The sequence below is a fragment of the Amphiura filiformis genome, chromosome 11, assembly GCF_039555335.1.
Source record: "Amphiura filiformis chromosome 11, Afil_fr2py, whole genome shotgun sequence".
Lineage (NCBI taxonomy): Eukaryota > Metazoa > Echinodermata > Ophiuroidea > Amphilepidida > Amphiuridae > Amphiura > Amphiura filiformis.
Genome location: NC_092638.1, coordinates 5891894 through 5913236, shown reverse-complemented (window position 1 = coordinate 5913236; position 21343 = coordinate 5891894). Strand labels below are relative to the sequence as shown.

Sequence of the window (21343 nt, the reverse complement as noted above, 5' to 3'; positions counted from 1 at the left end):
TTATACTCCCAAAGTGTCAGGGATCATTTTCCCCGACTTACAGCCTCATTGGAGCAACTTCAAATTTGACCTGACCTTTGACCTCACATGACCTTTGTGGTTTTATACTCCCAAAGTGTCAGGGATCATTTTCCCCGACTTACAGCCTAATTGGAGCAACTTTAAATTTGACCTGACCTTTGACCTCACTTGACCTTTGTGGTTTTATACTCTCCAGGTGTCAGGGATCATTTTCCCCGACTTACAGCCCAATTGGAGCAACTTTAAATTTGACCTGACCTTTGACCTCACATGACCTTTGTGGTTTTATACTCCCAAAGTGTCAGGGATCATTTTCCCGACTTACAGCCTAATTGGAGCAACTTCAAATTTGACCTGACCTTTGACCTCACTTGACCTTTGCTGTTTTATACTCCTTAAGTGTCAGGGATCATTTTCCCCGAGTTACAGCCCAATCAGAGCAACTTTTAATTTGACCTGTCCTTTGACCTCACATGACCTTTGCGGTTTCATACTCCCCAAGTGTCAGGGATCATTTTCCCCGAGCTACAGCCCAATCGGAGCCACTTTAAATTTGACCTGACCTTTGACCTCACATGACCTTTGTGGTTTAATGCGGTCATATTTCAACATTTTACTTACCCCTCACCCCCTTATTCACCCTTATTGCGTGATCTGTAGAAACTATATAGTGGGATTATTGATTTTCATAAATGCATCATGGGAAGGTGTGATGCAGTTTTAGCCAAGATATCACCCCCCCCCCACACACACACACACACCCCCCACCCTATAGCCATCAGTGGAAATGATGTAGCTGTTTATATCTAGCATACAGTGTGATGTGCCCTGAGTAATTTAATTTAATTTAATTATTTAACTTTGTTTACAAGCTGAAAGTATGTCATGAGATGGGAAAGCCCCTTGTACGTGCAAGATAATGGTGTGGAAAGTCATTTTGGAATTCCCCAAATTATTGTAAACAAAGTCAGAGCTATGTTTGGAACTTGGAAAGCCCCAGTTCATTATTGCACCATCAGGAAAACCCCCCAGGAAGTGATGTAATGTGTAATGTGAATGTGTATAATTAATCTTGGGAAATCCCAAGATTGCAGCAATGTTGTGAAAATGTGATTGAAGTAATGGTTTATTAATAGATGATGGGTTTTTTGCATGAATACTGATATAAAAAGCTGGAGACTTTTGTTGGGACTGGACAGAATGCCATGGGAGATTGAGATATTCCACATGTGTGTGATGGTCTTCGTGCTTCAAAAAAGAAGTACATTTTAACCAGTTTATATAGCCAATAATTGAGCTAATTTTAATACAGCAACGAAGAAGACAGCGAGCACACAAAAGTGCTCTTCCTCATCAAAGGATTAAAAGTTCTTCTGTCAAATTGCTGGAGTTTGCTGGGTTTGTGAAGGCCACGCATCTGTCAAAGAACAGCGGAGCTGTGTTAACGACACCTGTTCCCTGGAAAAAGAGTGATTGGTGAAAGAAACACCATTTTTGGAGAAAGCAGCGCAAAGAGATATATTGCGGAGAGAGCAGCGCAAGAAGATAAGCAATAGAAGAAAGCAGCATCATTTTCGTGTGAGGATTTCATACGCAAGGATATTTATAAACGCAAAGAATACACTGGACTTCGGGACAAGTGAATAAGGATATAATACATCAGTCGTCCAGAACAGTGCAAGAACTCTAGGATCACCAACAACAAGACAGCTGGTTAAGTACTGATATGGTAAAACTGTCATTGTGTGATTTTATTGTATATGCGATATTGTTATTATATGTACCAATCATACTCCGTTTTCAATTAAAGACTTAGATTTTGTTAGCTTAAACAAACAGTGTATTTGTGTTGTGCATTCGTGTGAGTTCGGGAAAAAGGTGATTTTGGCCTTGAGTCAAGTACGACTCGTAACAAAAATTGGGGGCTCGTCCGGGAAATACACTGTAAAAAAGTTGACAGTAATTTACTGAGTCTTAAAAGTGAATGTACAGTATGGAGTTCAAAGCAGAAGAGTTTCTTGAAACTATAGATTGGGAGAAGTTTGATAAGTTGAAGAAACCTGATTTATTAGCATTTGCAAAATACTATGAATTGGATGTCAAGCAAGCCAACAGAAAACAAATAATCAAAAATGCCTTGATTGAAGTTTTGGTTGATGAAGAGTATTTTGAGGAATCCATTTTGGAGAAGAGAAAAGAGGTCAAAACTGAAATCGGGGATGCAGTTAAGTTGAAAGAACTAGAAGTTCAGGTGGAAATGGAAAAAATGAAAATGCAATTGCAGTTGGACATGCAAAAGCTAGATATGCAAAATAAAGAATTAGAAATGGAAGAAAAAGCACGCCAAGAAAAGATGGCGCTTGAGCACCACAAATTAGAAACAGAAGAAAAGGAAAAGGTAGCAAAATTGGAACTTGAAAAACAAAAGTTGGAAATGGAAGAAAATTTGAAACAAAAAGAAATTGAAGAAAAGTACAAGTTTGAACAAGAGAAGTTGGCAAAGCTAGGTGACAAATACTCATCAAGTTTCTCCTCAAAGTCAGGGTTTGATGTTACAAAGTATGTAAAGCTTGTGCCTAAATTCAAAGAGAAAGAAGTTGACGAGTACTTTCAACATTTTGAAAAGGTAGCTACAAATTTGAAATGGCCTCCAGAGCATTGGACCCTACTTTTACAAAGTAGTTTTGTGGGGAAGGCCAGGAGACTTACTCAGCTCTACCAATAGAGAAGTGTAATAATTATGAAGAAGTCAAACAGGCAGTTCTTAAGGCCTATGAGCTGGTGCCTGAAGCATACAGACAAAAGTTCAGAGATTCAAGAAAGCAAGCAGATCAAACCCATGTAGAATTTGCTAGAGTAAAAGAACAAATGTTTGACAGATGGCTTGGGTCAAAAGAAGTCAAAGATGATTTCGCCAACTTAAGCAATTAGTTCTTATAGAAGAGTTCAAGAAATGTGTCCACGTTGACATTAAAACCCATTTGGATGAAAGCGCTAGCAAAATTACGACGCTAAACGAAGCGGCGACAATGGCGGACGACTATGGCTTAACTCACAAATTGAATGGGAGTAAATTTAGTCATAACAGAAGTTATTTAAACAGGTTCAGCCATAATCAACCTAGAGCAAATCAGGGTGGTACACAAGAAGTGAAACCTCAGTCTAATTCACAGCATAGTGCTGGTGGTAGAGGGACCCCAGGGAGTTCAGGTAACAGAGCAAAATTTGGAACTGAATTTAAAGCCAAAGTAACTTGTACTCATTGTAAGAGACCAGGGCATACGATGACCCAGTGTTATTTCTTAAAAGGCAGGCAAGATGCACAAAAACAGCAGCAAACTGCTAGTAATACTGTGGGATGTGCAGTGTCACTTGAGTCAAAGAAACAAGTCAGTCAAATCAAGAAACAAGAATTCCCACAAAAGGGAGGTGAGACAGACAAGGTGTGTGAAGAATTTGAACCATTTGTGTTAGAGGGAGTAGTATCACTTGGTGAGAATGGTAGTCCAAAGCCCATCAAGATTGTGCGAGATACGTGTTGTGCACGGTCTATGATTCTGGAAGGAACTTTGCCCTTTAATGAGGCTAGTTCAGCAGGTAATGCTTTGATCCAGGGTATTGGGATGGAAATAATTAGTGTACCTCTCCACAAAATTAACTTGACATCTGACTTAGTTTCTGGTCCTGTAACCATAGGAGTTAGACATGAATTGCCAGTCAAGGGAGTGTCCATGTTGCTAGGAAATGATCTGGCAGGGGGGAAGGTTTTTCCTGACCCAATAGTCACAGATAAGCCATGTTTACAGGATGATAATAGTGAGGAAGAGGAGATATTTCCTGCATGTGCAGTGACACGGGCAATGAGTAAAAGAGCCTCATTAGAAACAATTGAGGACAACCAAATTGATGACTTAAGCTACAATTTGGAAGACACATTTGTGTCAAAGTTGAATGAGAAAGAAGATAAACTTCCTTCTCCTGGGGATAAAAATACCCCTAAAAATGACACAGCCTCTGAGCATGAACAAATTGGGGAAACCATGAAAGACCCATTAAGTCATGACAAGCTGATTCTGGAGCAACAAAATGACCCAGAACTCAAAGAGATCAATCAAAGGGCATTGACCCTAGACGAAGCAGAACAAAATTCTGTGTGTTTTTACAAACAAGATGGTGTGCTAATGAGAAAATGGCGCCCACCTGATGTACCTGCCGATGAAGAGTGGAAGGTAGTGCACCAAATTGTGGTACCAAAAGTCTACCACACTGAAGTTATTAACATAGCACATGATAGTCCCATGGCAGGGCATTTGGGTGTTAAGAAAACTCATGAAAGAATTCTGAGACATTTCTGGTGGCCCACTCTCAGAAAAGATGTTTCTGAATATTGCAAAACATGTCACATATGCCAAGTAGTAGGAAGCCAAATCAGAAAATACCTCCTGCTCCATTGAAGCCAATTCCAGCCTTTGATGAACCATTTTAGTAGGGTTATTATTGATTGTGTAGGCCCCCTGCCAAAGACTAAGTCAGGTAATCAATACCTTCTGACAATTATGTGCGCGTCAACACGCTTTCCTGAAGCCATACCTTTGAGAAATATTAAAGCAGTGACTATAGTGAAAGCTTTAACCAAGTTCTTCACATTTGTGGGGCTCCCCAAGTCCATACAGTCAGACCAAGGATCAAACTTTACTTCTGGAGTATTTCAGCAGGTCATGTATCAATTAGGTATAGAACAGTATACCTCAAGTGCTTACCATCCAGAATCACAAGGTGCACTAGAAAGGTTCCACCAAACATTGAAAAACATGATCAGGACATACTGTTTGGAATTTCAGAGGGACTGGGATGAGGGAGTACACTTGTTGTTGTTTGCTGCTAGGGAAGCTGTTCAGGAAACTTTGGGATTTAGTCCTTTTGAGTTAGTGTTTGGACACACAGTCGCTGGGCCCTTAAAGTTGTTGAAAGAAAAGTGGCTCAATGAGAAATCAGATATCAATTTGTTGGATTATGTCTCCAATTTTAAGCATAGGCTTAACAGAGTAACTGATATTGCCAAAGAAAACTTGAAACAGGGTCAGGCCAAAATGAAACAATGGTATGATAAACATGCCAAAGAGAGAGTGTTCAAACCAGGTGACAAAGTTCTAGTACTGTTTCCAATTCCAGGACACCCATTACAAGCCAGATATCATGGCCCATGTGAAGTAGAGTCAAAAGTGGGTGAAGTAGATTATATTATCAAGACTCCTGGTAGACGCAAGAGCAGGCAGTTATGCCACATAAATATGCTCAAAGAGTATGTTGAAAGAAGTGACAGTGGCATTCCAAAACCTGTGTGTACAGTAAAACATGTTGATAATGTAGACAAACATGCCGATGTAGACAAAATCGCCAATGTAGACAAGAGTAAAGATGACAATTCTGATGTCACATTTGACCAGGATAAAGAGCTGGAGCACAAAGAGTATAATGTAAAATTGAACAATTCTGATGTGCTCACTAATTTGGACTCAAAGTTAGGTCATCTTTCTCAAGATCAACAAAGTCAAATTACAAATTTGATTCACAAATTTGACAATATATTTCCTGATACGCCAAGTAGAACAAATGCTGCATTTCATGATGTAGATGTTGGTGATACAAAACCAATCAAGCAGCATCCTTACAGAGTCAATCCATTGAAAATGGAACATCTCAAAAATGAGATCAATTACATGCTAGACAATGATATCATAGAACCAAGTAGTAGTGAATGGAGTTCACCATGCATTCTTGTTCCCAAGCCTGATGGTTCATACCGATTGGTTGGCAGACATGAGAGCTGCAAATGTTCATTCAAAGACAGACTCGCACCCAATTCCAAGAATTGATGATTGCATAGACAAAATTGGGAATGCAAAATTTGTTAGCAAATTTGATCTTTTGAAAGGGTACTGGCAGGTTCCACTCACAGACCGTGCCAAAGAGATTTCTGCTTTTTGTACACCATTTGGTCTTTACCAGTACAAAGTTATGCCATTCGGTTTGAAAAACGCCCCAGCAACATTTCAGAGAATGGTGAACCAAATTGTGGCAGACATAGAGGGATGTGAAGCATATGTAGATGATTTGATTGTTTACAGTCAAACTTGGGAACAACACATGGAACAACTCCATCAATTGTTTAAGAAGCTGTCTGAAGTACAGTTGACAGTCAATCTGGTAAAAAGTGAGTTTTGCCATGCCACAGTCACATACTTAGGATATGTTGTAGGTCAAGGTCAGGTGAAACCTATCAAAGCCAAAGTTGAAGCAATTGAGCAATACCCCACACCTGTAAACAAGAAGGCACTCATGAGATTTCTAGGAATGGTTGGCTATTATAGAAAGTTCTGTCCAAACTTTTCAGAGATAGCAAGTCCTTTGACTGATTTGTTAAAGAAAGATGCAAAATTCATTTGGTCAGAACAGTGTGAAAATGCTTTTCACAAAGTCAAATCTATACTCATGAGTTCACCAGTGCTTACTGCACCTGATTTTCAGAAGCAGTTCAAGTTGACTGTTGATGCCAGTGACATAGGCTGTGGAGGTGTTGTGATGCAAGAGGGTGAAGATCAAATAGATCACCCCATTTGTTACTTTTCAAGGAAATTCAACAAGCACCAGAGAAATTACTCCACAATTGAGAAGGAGTGTCTAGCATTGCTATTAGCATTGCTACATTTTGATGTGTATTTGGGTACCACAGTATACCCTGTGCTTGTTTTCACAGATCACAATCCCCTCACCTTCATCAACAGGATGAAGAACAAAAACCAAAGACTGGTGAGGTGGAGTTTGACCTTGCAAGAGTACAATCTGGACATCAAACATATTAAGAGAAAAGACAATGTAATGGCTGATGCCCTGTCCAGAATTGCATAAAACTTGACAAACAAAAATTTCCTTTAAAAGGGAAGTTGTGTGTGACAAGTAGTCACTGTGTATGATGAGTTAAATACTCAAAGTTGATAAAATGTTGAAGTTGATGTAAAAGAAGAAAACATTTAAGAAAGTTTTCATTACATTCGAACTTTCTTCTTTTAAGGGGAGGTGTGATGTGCCTGAGTAATTTAATTTAATTTAATTATTTAACTTTGTTTACAAGCTGAAAGTATGTCATGAGATGGGAAAGCCCCTTGTACAGCTTGTACGTGCAAGATAATGGTGTGGAAAGTCATTTTTGGAATTCCCCCCAAATTATTGTAAACAAAGTCAGAGCTATGTTTGGAACTTGAAAGCCCCAGTTCATTATTGCACCATCAGGAAAACCCCAGGAAGTGATGTAATGTGTAATGTGAATGTGTATAATTAATCTTGGGAAATCCCAAGATTGCAGCAATGTTGTGAAAATGTGATTGAAGTAATGGTTTATTAATAGATGATGGGTTTTTGCATGAATACTGATATAAAAAGCTGGAGACTTTTGTTGGGACTGGACAGAATGCCATGGGAGATTGAGATATTCCACATGTGTGTGATGGTCTTCGTGCTTCAAAAAGAAGTACATTTTAACCAGTTTATATAGCCAATAATTGAGCTAATTTTAATACAGCAACGAAGAAGACAGCGAGCACACAAAAGTGCTCTTCCTCATCAAAGGATTAAAAGTTCTTCTGTCAAATTGCTGGAGTTTGCTGGGTTTGTGAAGGCCACGCATCTGTCAAAGAACAGCGGAGCTGTGTTAACGAAACCTGTTCCCTGGAAAAGAGTGATTGGTGAAAGAAACACCATTTTTGGAGAAAGCAGCGCAAAGAGATATATTGCGGAGAGAGCAGCGCAAGAAGATAAGCAATAGAAGAAAGCAGCATCATTTTAGTGTGAGGATTTCATACGCAAGGATATTTATAAACGCAAGAATACACTGGACTTCGCAGGACAAGTGAATAAGGATATAATACATCAGTCGTCCAGAACATTGCAAGAACTCTAGGATCACCAACAACAAGACAGCTGGTTAAGTACTGATATGGTAAAACTGTCATTGTGTGATTTTATTGTATATGCGATATTGTTATTATATGTACCAATCATACTCCGTTTTCAATTAAAGACTTAGATTTTGTTAGCTTAAACAAACAGTGTATTTGTGTTGTGCATTCGTGTGAGTTCGGGAAAAAGGTGATTTTGGCCTTGAGTCAAGTACGACTCGTAACAACAGGCATCACATCACAAGTTACACTCAAGATATGTAACAAAATTGGCATCTGAACATACCTCAGTTTGTTTCGTGTGAATCGCCCACTTGCGGTTTCATACACCCCAACTGGGCTGTTACAGTTGAAATTCATACAACCTCTCCGGAAGACATTATCTTAATCTCCCACACAGGGCGTGTGAATTTCGAATGGGCCTACCTCAATGGGTGACTCCGTTTGTAATATTCACTCCCTGTGTGGACGATTCCAGTCATGTCTTGCATGAAGGGTGTATGGATTGCAGTTGGAATAGCCAAAATTTACACGTTTTGATGTATGGATTGCAGCTGCAATAGCCAGGCAGCGACTGGTATGATAGAGCCGGCAACTTGTGAAACCGCCCGGCCGTATGACATTTTCCACACGGTTGACGATGGAAATTTACTGAATTTAGAGAATGCACGGCACTCACCACCTGGCAATAGACGAATCCAGACGAAATTTTACACGTTTTGAAGCACAGACAGCAGAACCATTGCTTGTGGTTATCTCTTGTTTATCAAAACACTAGACTAGATGTCTCCATGTTTTGCCCCTAATTATAATGGGGGTGCGGCACATATGAGGCAAAAATGACCATTTTGACCCCTGTGACCCCTGGATGACCTCCGATATTAAAACATTTTAAGACTTTTGTAGCCACTTACCCAATACGGCTTGGCTATGCGTTTGGTCCACATCCGATCACGGATGTAGCACTAGTAGTCAATTGTGAGAAAGAAAGAAAGAAAGAAAGAAACAAACAGCAAGAAAAAAATAAGTTAGGCTGCACGCCTAACTTAACAAACAGCAAGAAAAAAATAAGTTAGGCTGCACGCCTAACTTAAGAAAGAAAGAAGAATTGAGAAGAGACAGAACAAGCCGACATCCGTCGTCGGCTTGTAACAAGAGTCATCATAGGGCATACTGGATGGTCTTACTGGGTACTGTATTATAAAAGAAGAAAGGAAACAAGAGTCATCATAGGGCATACTGGATGGTCTTACTGGGTACTGTATTATAAAAGAAGAAAGGAAACAAGAGTCATCATAGGGCATACTGGATGGTCTTACTGGGTACTGTATTATTAAAGAAGAAAGGAAACAAAATGAAAATATTGAGCAAAACAAGTTATTTGCTGCTTCAATCAATTTTCATAACCTACACTAAACCCTGTCGATGGAAAAACCATGACAACCAAATATTTTTGCCAATATAGATGAGAAAAAAGTTTGTCCGATCGTGGTGATTTTTTCATCCTTGTGTGTGATTTGATTTTAATTTTAAGTAAAGCTATATTTTGTAGTTATTGTATTTATTAGAGTTGATGCCCTATTGGTTACTTTTCCAAATTGGGTGGAACTACCAACCACCAAAACCTCTATGCTTTTAAGACTCACAAAATCTGGGTAAATATAATAAAGATGTGGTGTATCCAGCAAGCGACTACCATGGGGTGCTGAGTGACTGAAATGGACTCGAAATGGGCTAACATGTGTCACATTTTTGGCACTGTGTTATATATCAATAACAGCTTTTTCTAGGATGATCTTGGTATACGGATGGGTCATTTTCTCAAACATATCCAAATATTTCCAAAGTGTAGCCAAAATTTTGGAAAATGACAAAAAAAAGCGGGGAGTTTGACAATTTATGCTAAATTTTTTCCAAAATTTTGACTTCATGTATATCCAAAGGTCCCAAGTTCTTGAAAAAATATATACAATGGGTGCACTAACAGATTCTCAGCAGCACCTCTTTTGGAATTTGCAGGAGAGCATTAAGCAGCTCTTCTAGAACCTTCAAGGAGAGCTGTTTAGAGCATATGCAATAGAACATAAATAGAGAATGGTCAACTAAGGGGAGCTAAAATCACTATACTACACCAGGCACAAAAAGAAACTCGTCAGTTATATTCATCTTTGCTATTCAATAACTTGATAATTCTGGATTATTCTGAAATATACATTTTGTTAATTGGACTTTGCTTTCTCATTTGACACCCTGGTCGTGAAAAACAAACAAGAATTGACCAAGATATACGCCTCAAAAGCCTCAAACTCAAAAGTTGCATTTTCAACGATTTTCAATGGGAACGCATCGTTGTATTGCACACAATCACCACGGGCCAATCAATAAAGCACACAGTGTAACATGCACAATTGAATCGTTAAAATTGCAACTTTAATTTCATTTTGGGGTTTGAGAGTTTGGAGGCGCATATCTTTGTCAATTCTTGCTCAATGTTCACGAACAGGGTGTCAAATGAGAAAGAAAAGTCCAATTAACAAAATGTATATTTCAGAATAATCCAAATTATCAAGTTATTGAACAGCAAGGATGAATATAACTGACGAGTTTCTTTTGTGCCTGGTGTATATCAGATTTAAGGAGAGCAGTAGAGAGTGATTGCTCTCACTCTCCTCAAAAGGCAGTCCCTGCCTACCACAACCAAACCTTGGTACCTCCTGGGTGTGTATCACTTATGAACTTACCTGAAAAAGATACAACTTATCTGCAAGTCCTTTAGAAAGGTACACATCCACCTGTAAAACAACAAAAATTGACCACAAAAATATAAACAAGACAAAATGAGAATCTATCCCAGCATCCACAGCGTGAGCCCATTCGCTTGATCAGCAAGTCGTCAACAAAAAACTGCCGATTTTGTAACTATACATTAAATGCCAAGTTCACTCACTTTTTGCACAAGGCATCCAGCCAATAAACATTTTCATGCACAAAAAACTACATTTTTCACTGCATATTCAATTTAGCTCACACCGCTAAACCATGTTTATTACTTGGATATTTGAAGAATAATTGCAGCAAAATAAGTTCCAAATCGGCACTAAAACCCAGTTCAAAGCAGTCAAAATTTACTGTGAACACACATGATTCATATGCAACTTCAGGGTTTTAACTTTTATTCTATTAATTAACCTTTGAACTTGACCTTATGAACTTCAGCAGTGCGTGGTTCCAATTAAGTTCCCCGGTTTTACCGCTCGTGCTCAGCAACTCATCATCACGACACTTGAAAACAAACCGAGTTTGATTGGCAGATGACGTCAGACGCAAACTATTCTGGTTAATTCTGTCTTCAATTATACCTCGATAGAGACGTTCGCTTTTCGTATCTCTTTCCTTGTTGGAAAGGTATAACGTTTCTTTAGAAATGACCGGCGATTGTGTGTTCTCAAGTGGGTTCACTTTTATCATGTTAATTTGTGACCTGACACATAGTTGTAGTAACTACAAAATTTCGAACGTTTGAGGACTTGTTCTCAAGTTGTAGGTACTCACGTAGGGTGCCTCCAGGATTTTATTTTGGCAAGTTTGCATTAGTATATCTAGTAAAATACCCACTTTAGAAACCTGTATCACTGATACATGTCATCTGTGATTGCTTAACTTTATTCTACGCATCAGCTTTTGCCCAAAGAAATATTTAAAAAGATGATTTTTTAGTGATTTTTATGAGCAGCAAAAAGTCCACTCCACGACTATGTACATGTGTATATGGTGATGAATTCATGCTAAATCACGGTGACACATACACATAGCTCCTTGGAACTCACAGCGACTCACGGTCGGAGCCGTGAGTTCTAATTATTGGAACTACCTGACACACATTTGTATACTAATTTTTTGGTTTGATCAAGCATTGTTTGTTTGTTTGTTTAAACGTTCGCTCCGTGTGGAGACACGCTTGGGTCCTGATGGGACCAGGCTCAAACAAAATGCTCAAGCCAGGCTAAAAAGCCTATTAGTATTATAGGTATGCCAGGCAAACCTTAATTAACACATTTGTTAGTCAGCCAAATTCGCCTACATGTAGAACACAATACATATATCTAAATATAAAAGAACTGGCCGGTCAAGGAAACCTACATCTATATAATAATACGCTATTCTCTGTCTGTAGATCTGTCTGTCTGTCTGTCTGTCTGTGACTGCTAATGTGAAGCCACTGTAGGTCATACGGGGCTCAAACTTGGTGGGTGGGTGCAGCTTGGTATGAGGAAGAACAAGTTTATATTTTTTTAAGGTCAAAGGTCAAGGGCGGGGTCAAGTTCAATTGAAGTCTAATTTCAAATACTTTAAATGGCAAATCTAGCCATGCCATTGTGTTGACCTTGGACTATCAAACAAAAGTTTCCACAGTGACCTTTTCGTCAGACCAACGGTTAAGAGGTCAAAGGTCAAGAAAGGTAAAAATTTCAAACTGCCCCTATGAAGCTCAGACTTGGTGGGTGGATGGAACTTGGAATAACAAATAAAAGTTTGCACGCTGACCTTTTCATCATACCTACGGTTAAGAGGTCATAGGTCAAGAAAGGTAACAAATTCAAATTGCTCCTATGGAGCTCAAACTTGGTGGGTGGGTGGACCTTGGACTAACAAAGGTTTCCACGGTGACCTTTTCATCAGACCAACGGTTAAGAGGTCAAAGGTCAAGAAAGGTAAAAGTTTCAACGGTGACCTTTTTGTCAGACCAACGGTTAATAGGTCAAAGGTCAAGAAAGGTAAAAATTTCAAACTGCCCCTATGGAGCTCAAACTTGGTGGGTGGGTGGACCTTGGACTAACAAACAAAAGTATCCACTGTGACCTTTTCATCCTACCTACGGTTAAGAGGTCATAGGTCAAGAAAGGTAACAAATTCAAATTGCTCCAATGGAGCTCAAACTTGGTGGGTGGGTGGACCTTGGACCATGCTTGGACTAACAAACAAAAGTTTCCACGGTGATCTTTTCTTCAAACCTACGGTTAAGAGGTCAAAGGTCAAAAAGGTAAAAATTTCAAATTGCCTATGGAGCTCATACTTGGTGAATAGGTGGGAATGGACTCACAAGGTTTGAGATCTGCAAAAGCCAATAACTATGACAGCCGAGAACCGAGAAATACGGGTAACCGCCTAGTCTATATAATAATACGCTATTCTCTGTCTGTCTGTTCAAGTCTGTCTGTGACTGCTAATGTGAGGCTACCGTAGGTCGTACGGGGCTCAAACTTGGTGGGTGGGTGCAGCTTGGTATGAGGAAGAACGAGTTTATATTTTTTAAGGTCAAAGGTCAAGGACGGGGTCAAGTTCAATTGAAGTCTAATTTCAAATTGCCCCTATGGAGCTCAAACTTGGTGGGTGGGTGGACCTTGGACTAACAAACGAAAGTTTCCACGGTGACCTTTTTGTCAGACCTACGGTTAAGAGGTCATAGGTCAAGAAAGGTAACAAATTCAAATTGCCCCTACGGAGCTCAAACTTGGTGGGTGGGTGGACCTTTGACTAACAAACAAAAGTTTCCACGGTGACCTTTTCATCATACCCTACGGTTAAGAGGTCATAGGTCAAGAAAGGTAAACATTTCAAATTGCCCCTATGGAGCTCAAACATCGTGGGTGGGTGGACCTTGGACTAACAAACAAAAGTTTCCACAGTGACCTTTTCATCATACCTATGGTTAAGAGGTCATAGGTCAAGAAAGGTAACAATTTCAAATTGCTCCTATGGAGCTCAAACTTGGTGGGTGGGTGGACCTGGGACTAACAAGCAAAAGTTTCCACGGTGACCTTTTCGTCATACCCTCACGGTTAAGAGGTCATAGGTCAAGAAAGGTAACAATTTCAAATTGCTCCCATTGAGCTCAAACTTGGTGGGTGGGTGGACCTTGGACTAACAAACAAAAGTTTCCACGGTGATCTTTTTGTCAGACCTACGGTTAAGAGGTCATAGGTCAAGAAATGTCAAAATTTTCAATTGTCCCTATGGATCTCAAACTTGGTAGGTGGGTGGACCTTGGACTAACAAACAAAGTTTCCACGGTGACCTTTTAAGTCAGACCCACGGTTAAGAGGTCATAGGTCAAGAAAGGTCAAAATTTCAAATTGCCCTCGAACTTGGTGGGTATGTGGAAATTGGACTAACAAACAAAAGTTCCATTGTGACCTTTTGTCAGACCTACGGTTGAGAGGTCATAGGTCAAAAAACAAAGATTTCATTGAAGCTACCTACGGTTGAGAGGTCATAGGTCAAAAAACAAAGATTTCATTGGAGCTCAAACTTGGTCGGTGGGTGTAACTTTGGCCAAGGAAGCCCAGGTTTGAGATCTGCAAAAGCCAATAATTATGACAGCCGAGAACTGCGAAATACGGGTAACCGCCTAGTTGTCTATACTTCACTTAACCCAAATATATGATTTTTTATGGTGATAAGTCACTCGCACATGGAATTTTAGAGGGATTTTGATAGCAGTTCCATTAAAAAAGCTGCTATCAACATGAGACTTTAGAAGATCTTGAAACACCACCGAAATGCTTTTTTTGGGAATTTTGCTAGCTGAATCTTTTTGATGAAATTGAAAGTCAATCTTTGACAAGATGTAACTTTGCTACGGAAAGTGCTATGAAAAAAAGGTTTTCAGTTTTGGCTTTCTTTACTTGAGGGCTTTAATTTGATATATAAAATGATGCAGTTTGATGGCAAATTTGAATTCACCTGGCATACCTATATTATAAGCATGCTGAAATGCTTTCATTTTTTGTACTGGATCTGGTTCTGGTTCTGGTAAGCCGACGTTGTGCTTGAATCATATATATGGTCATTTTCACGGTAAAGGGTGTAACTTTTGATTTTTAGGGTCAAAATTTCAAACCACTTAAATTTGTTTCTGTTTACTGAAATCATGCATAGAAGCAACTTAAATTCAAGTAAAATAATGTTTCAAGGCTTAAACCTTTTGATTTCTAATAAAAAATTTGACATTTGCATAACATTTTGGTTAAAATCTAAGAAAAAATGTATTTTACATAACCTCAGAAAATTTTGACATGAAAGCTGGAATACATGTGAAATTCCATTCCAAAGTAAGTCAACAGATATAAGTTAAATTTTATACCATGTTTTGCTATGTTTGTAATTGCAGTTTTGAAAATTTTTAACATCAAGTGTCATTTACAATGGAAATTTCCAAACCTTAAACATATTTTTTAAGTTTTAATTGGGTTCCTAAAATAATTTGAATGTCTAACTTCATGTACAAATACTACTTGATGAAAGGAACCTCCCAGCCAAGTTTCACAGAAATTGGAGTTATTTTTTAGAATTGGCAATTCAAGCGATTTGTGTTTCGGAGGCTTCAGTTAACAACACAGGTGATCATAAAAGTAAAATATTTAGCTAACTACTACAAGTTGACATAAAAAAATAGGTAAAAAATATCACAATTACCAATTTTCATGCTTTGCTTCTAAGTATTGAATTTCAGTTGTGACAAAAATTAAATCATCACAGCAAGTCATTTTTTTTTGTTTCGGAGGCTTCATGTTAACAATTGTTAAACATTGCAGAAGTAGTTTTTTTGAAAACAACAGTGTTGGGATCATCTAAGCTGTTATTTTCTTGTGTGTATTGAATCAATGATTCTATGCGGCAGATATTGTAGATTTATCACACATTAATTTTTTCACCCATTTGTTAAGTATGGTGTTTTTTGCATGTGAAGCCTCCGAAACAGGCTTTTCAAGGTATCAGTATATTTTTCAAACATTAACCATAATGTCAATTTTTTTTTAAATTTATGACATTCTGCACATATCAAGTAATAATTACAATGCAGATATCAGTATGAAACACACCAATTTAGATATGCATAGATGATAATTAAGTTTACTGTTGTTTGGAGGCTTCATTTGTTTGGAGGCTTCAATTGTTAACGGAAAGTTTGTATTGGGTCCCATTTTCAAACGGTGATATATATCTCCACGATTTAAAAACATGTGACTTGAGGATCTACTTTGCTACATTTTGATAAATAGATTGGATGAGCTCTTTTATTTATATTTGCACAAGCTTGCTGAACAGTTTGTTTCGGAGGCTTCAAAAAGTTAACGGAAAAAGCGGCTATTTGAAGTCAAGATTTTATAAAAATTTTAAAAGCTTGCAAATCGGCTAATTTTTGTTACCCATTTCAAGTTAAGATAACAACTGTTATAAATCAAGAAGAAGTGAAGAAATAACCAAGAATTATGAACCAAAGCTACACCCACAAAGTTTGTTAACAATTGTTAACGGAAAATGAAGCCTCGAAACGACAAATATCGAAGTCCGGTTCTCAAAAATACAGGGCCGTTCACAATTAAATCTAATGTGGCAGTGTTTACTGAACATATGACTGTACTTTCAGGATAAAAAAAATTATCCATGAACTAACTGAAGAAAACACAGGGTTTTACAAAAATGTTACTGTTTTTTATAGTTTTTCCAAATGGCAATATTAAGTACATTTAAGCCTGCTAAAACTGAACGCAGTAACTCCCAAAGCTGATTATGCTACCCAAGGTAGCTGCTAACTAGATGACTTATGTGGCCAAAAATTATGGAATTCTGTGGCTTTATTAGAACACTACGGATTAAAATGTTAAAAATCCAAAGTTACACCCTTTACCGTGAAAATGACCATATATTAAAGTCAACTTGACCAATGAACTCGCATGGAGATGTGCAGAAAAAATTGCTTAATGTAAAGTCCCAAGTTCAACATCACTACAATGGCTGCGCAGTGATGACTTGAAGCCCTGCAATGTTTTTGCTTCCACTACTTGGGCAGGAAGTTTGTTCCATAGATCATTTGATGCAGGGGAAAATGAGTACTTATACGCATCAATCCTGGTTGCTGGCTTGATGTATTTCTGGCTATGTGGTCTGCTAGACTTTGGGTTTGGTGTGAGGTATTTACTCATGCAAATGTCAATTAGCTCATGGCGGATTTTGTATAACAAGGACAATCTGTGCATCAATCTTCTAGTTTCAAGTGTTTCCCAATCCAGTTCAGAGAGGAGTTTTATGACTGTTCCCTTATCCCTTGAATATTCTTTCTTACAAAAACGAGCAGCCTGTCTTTGGATTCTTTCCAAGGATGATATGTTTTTCTTCCTATATGGGCACCAAGCTCCTCAAGCTTGGATCATTCAAGCATGCCCAACAATATTTTCAATGTAAGTGCCACTAGCACTAGTGGAAGTTAAAAACGGATACTATGGCCAGAGTTCTATAGACGAATCCAAATCCACGCACTCCTACACCTGACTAGCAGCCTTTAGTTGGGTAGCCGTCGGCTACAATGCACCCAAAATGTGAAATGATTCGCCCTTGGTGGAAATTTTAAACTGCATTCCATCACCCGTTTTATACCTTCCGCGAAAACACAGGTAGACAAAAGAATGATTAGTTTACAACACAATAGGCCCTACAGTTCCCTTCGGCAAAACACACAGGTTTTACATGAGATTACATGGTCTATTCGCTGTTGAAGTGACATAATAATCGGATTAACTACACGCGGTATCTATGCATTGAACCATATCATTCTGATCACTCACACCTGTACGATAAGTATCTTTGAAAAAAGCGGTATTGTATTCAATCTATGATTGCAGACATACACAGGTGATGAGTGCTTTTATTTGCACAATGGGGCGCTCAAACGGCTACCCAAAGATGTCCGACCAAATCCTGACCATGACTTGGCTACTTGGATTCGTCTATAGGGCTAATTTATACCTGATCCCTGGACTTGGTTTACCTCGTTCTAGCTAACATGGCTAACCGGTGTCAAGGCTAGTCATAAACTGTAAACGCCATTTTCCGAGGCGCGGAAAGACACCAAATTGGTGTCGTATGACCTATGACCTGATAAACAACACAAACTACTCCACGTGGAAGTTGTTGACATTGTTTGTGACTTTTGTTGAACAAATTCCTATTTTGTAACAACATGTGACACACCAAAACATAAAGATCGACTATCTAATGACTTCATAGTGTACTATGATTCTAAATTTACCATTATCTGCGGATTCCTTTCTGTTCAAACACAAATTTGTAGTTTCATATTTTTGCCGTGATCGCAGTGTTCGACGAAGCTGCCAAATAATTCAACACTGATGGCCATGTGATGACGTTGTTCAATCCGGGTCTCTGTGGACTCTACCACTTCTTAGGTATGCTAAATGCTTTTGCCCATATCATGAATATGCTAATCCTGACTTCCCCCTCCTTCCCATTATTGCATTGCGCGATAAACATGGACGACTGCTGCGAGTGAAAAATTTGGCGTGTTCACCGATTTCATGTAAATGTGTAAGAAATAATCATCTGATTTCAATATGGAATCAAGAAGAAGAAACCGTAATCACCTCATATATGTATGCTAGGTGAATTCAAATTTGCCATCAAACTGCATCATTTTATATATCAAATTAAAGCCCTTGAGTAAACAAAGCCAAAACTGAAAACACTTTTTTCATAGCACTTTCCGTAGCAAAGTTACATCTTGTCAAAGATTGACTTTCATCAAACAATGTCAAAAAGATTCAGCTAGCAAAATTCCCCAAAACGGCATTTCGGGGTGTTTCTAGATCTTTTGTCTCATTATGATAGCAGTTTTTTTTAATGGAACTGCTATCAAAATGAAAATCCCTCTAAAATTCCATGAGCGAGTGTCTTATCACCATAAAAATCATATATTTGGGTCAAGTGAAGTACTATAGAAAACATATTTATGTAGGTTTCCTTCTTCGGCCAGTTGTTTAAAAATTTCTATGTAAAAATGCATTGACATTTTCGGCGAATTTGGCTGACTAGCAAATGTGTTTGCCTGGCATACCTACCTCAAATACGACTAGAGACAATTTCAGTACAATATAGGTATCACAGGGAAACCTCGGTTAACACATTTGTTAGTCAGTCAAAATGGCCTAAACCGGCAATACAAATTTACATTGAAATTAAAAAGAAGCTTTTTAAGAAGGAAACCTTCATAAATATGTTGTCTATACTTCACTTGACCCAAATATATGATTTTTTTTTGGTGATGAGAGACTCGCACATGGAATTTCAGAGAGATTTTGATAGCAGTTCCATTAAAAAAGGTGCTATCGTCATGAGACTAAGATCTAGAAACACCCCCCTAATGCTGTTTTGGGGAATTTTGCTAGAAGAATCTTTTTGATGAAAGTCAATCTTTGACAAGATGTAACTTTGCTACGGAAAGTGCTATGACAAAAAAAGGTTTTCAGTGTTGGCTTTCTTTACTCAAGGGCTTTAATTTGATATATAAAATGATGCAGTTTGATGGCAAATTTGAATTCACCTGGCCAGCCCTCGAATTAAGGATCTGAAGGGGCACGGCAACTTTTTTAGGGCAAGTTGATAATTGCCGTGGATTTTCACTGAAAAGGCAAGGCAGCACGGCAATTTGTAATATTTCAAAAGGGCATCAAGGCAACTGTTGAAAATTTGAGAAGGGCACCAAGGCAATTTTTCAAAAGCGAATCATCAGATGCATTGCCGTCAGCTGAATTCGACACCAAAGTAAAATTCGACTCTCAACTTTACACTAAAACTAACCTGATTGCTTAAAAAACCTGCTTTAAAAATAAGCAAGCAATCAAATATCAAGAGTTTAATTTACTTAAATTTTGCGATCCCTAGTTCTGAGAGCTCTGCAAAACTGACTCGAAACAGCGATGAAACAGCTGTAACTTTGGTAATAATATTGATCAAATTCGCCGGATAAAAACTATTTCGTGCAAAAAATATCTAGAGATGGGCTTACATGTAAAAGATAAGACGATACGGAAGGGTATCGCCATCGGTTTCAATGGGAAGTCAATGTTTGCTAATCGAGAGATTAATTGATTTGCCCAGCGCTCAGATTTTGTTCATGACACGAGGTCAAGGAAGCTTAGCTGTTTAGTTACTAACAGCGTTTCTGATTGGTCGATAATGCGCTGAAGGTGTTTCTCTGACCAATCGAGAAAATGAAGTCATTTCTAGCAACCAGATAATGTATAAAAGCCGATGTGATTGGCTGAATATATACGCTTCGTTAGGGGTAATGAATATTAATTCACAACAAACTATTGTGTATACTGTGATTGATAGCTGGGTTACGATGCTCAAAATAGCGATCGTGTTCAATATTTTCGATCTAATTTTCCACAATTTTATGGGATTTAACCAGTACTTGTTAATGATTTTATAATGAAGGGGCAGGGCTGGCCGGCTAGGGCACCCACGGCAACTTCATTTAGGGCACGACAAGTGACTGCCGTCGGTAAAGGACATATTTTGAGGGCATTGCGGCAATGGGGGTGGGCACCCACGGCAATATGCCGTCGGTGCCGTGGGTTAATTCGAGGGCTGCACCTGGCATACCTATACAATAGCATGAATATAGGTGTGCGTAATTGCTAACGAAGATGAATTAAGAACCGGTAACCAACACAATAAAGGTTGCACCTCCGTGTATATTGCCTAACCACTCAGTCGAGTCTCTCCCTGATATTCATATAACGACCAAATGATAAATGACGACTATCATGGAAGACTGAGTTCCGCAGTCTATGTCCATGTCAAGGCTTCAAAATTCGGCAACCTTCATATTTCGCCACAACATGTAATACCCTGCGATAGCAGATAGCAACACTTACATGTGTTATTATTACATATATACATTCATAAGACCATATTTGCCTAAAATAGCTTTAATTGTTTCAAACAATACACTTTAAAATGACAAAAATGTTTAAATACGTGACCTACCTCCTCCACAACATGGTCTTCCTCGTCCGCCATTGTTGACACAAATGATCAGAGTTGCCAGTTGATTCAAAGAAGCTAGTTGCCAACTTAAAATTGCAGGAGGGACCGTTCACAAACACTTGTTAGGGGGGCCATACTTGGCAGTGGGGTTTGGCCCCCACCCTTTTTATTTGACCCCACCCTTTTTATTGAGGCACCCTTTATATTGAAAATTCCTGACCCCCACCACTTTTTACTGAGGCACCCTTTATACTGAAATTTCCTGACCCCCGCCACTTCAGTTTGCTTTTCCCCCTATTTGTATGTATACATTGATGAAGTCACAGGCAATTTCAGGGGTTCGAAGTAAATCAAGTACGCCAAATTCTGCACCTATCATCACACAATAACCTAGTGGATGTCATGCATCAAATGGAATTTTATCTTGCGATATGGTTTGCTGGCAGTGGTTTGGCACTTATTCTTGTGGTTTGGCACTTATTCTTGGAAACTAGGATGATTTTATCATTCAATGA

The 21343-nt window shown here is 38.6% G+C and overlaps 1 protein-coding gene across 1 annotated transcript in view; it reads right to left on the bottom strand.

Moving 5' to 3' along the window:
• Positions 1-20924, bottom strand: part of LOC140164268 (DNA-directed RNA polymerase III subunit RPC5-like) — a 105748-nt gene extending 84824 nt beyond the window's left edge. The window contains exons 1-2 of the mRNA XM_072187537.1: positions 20829-20924; positions 10718-10768 (exon numbers count right to left, since the gene is read on the bottom strand). Of these exons, the coding sequence (XP_072043638.1) occupies positions 10718-10768; positions 20829-20861 (84 nt within the window). The 5' untranslated portion in view covers positions 20862-20924. The remainder of the gene's footprint in view (positions 1-10717; positions 10769-20828) is intronic.
• Positions 20925-21343: the final 419 nt, after the last annotated feature.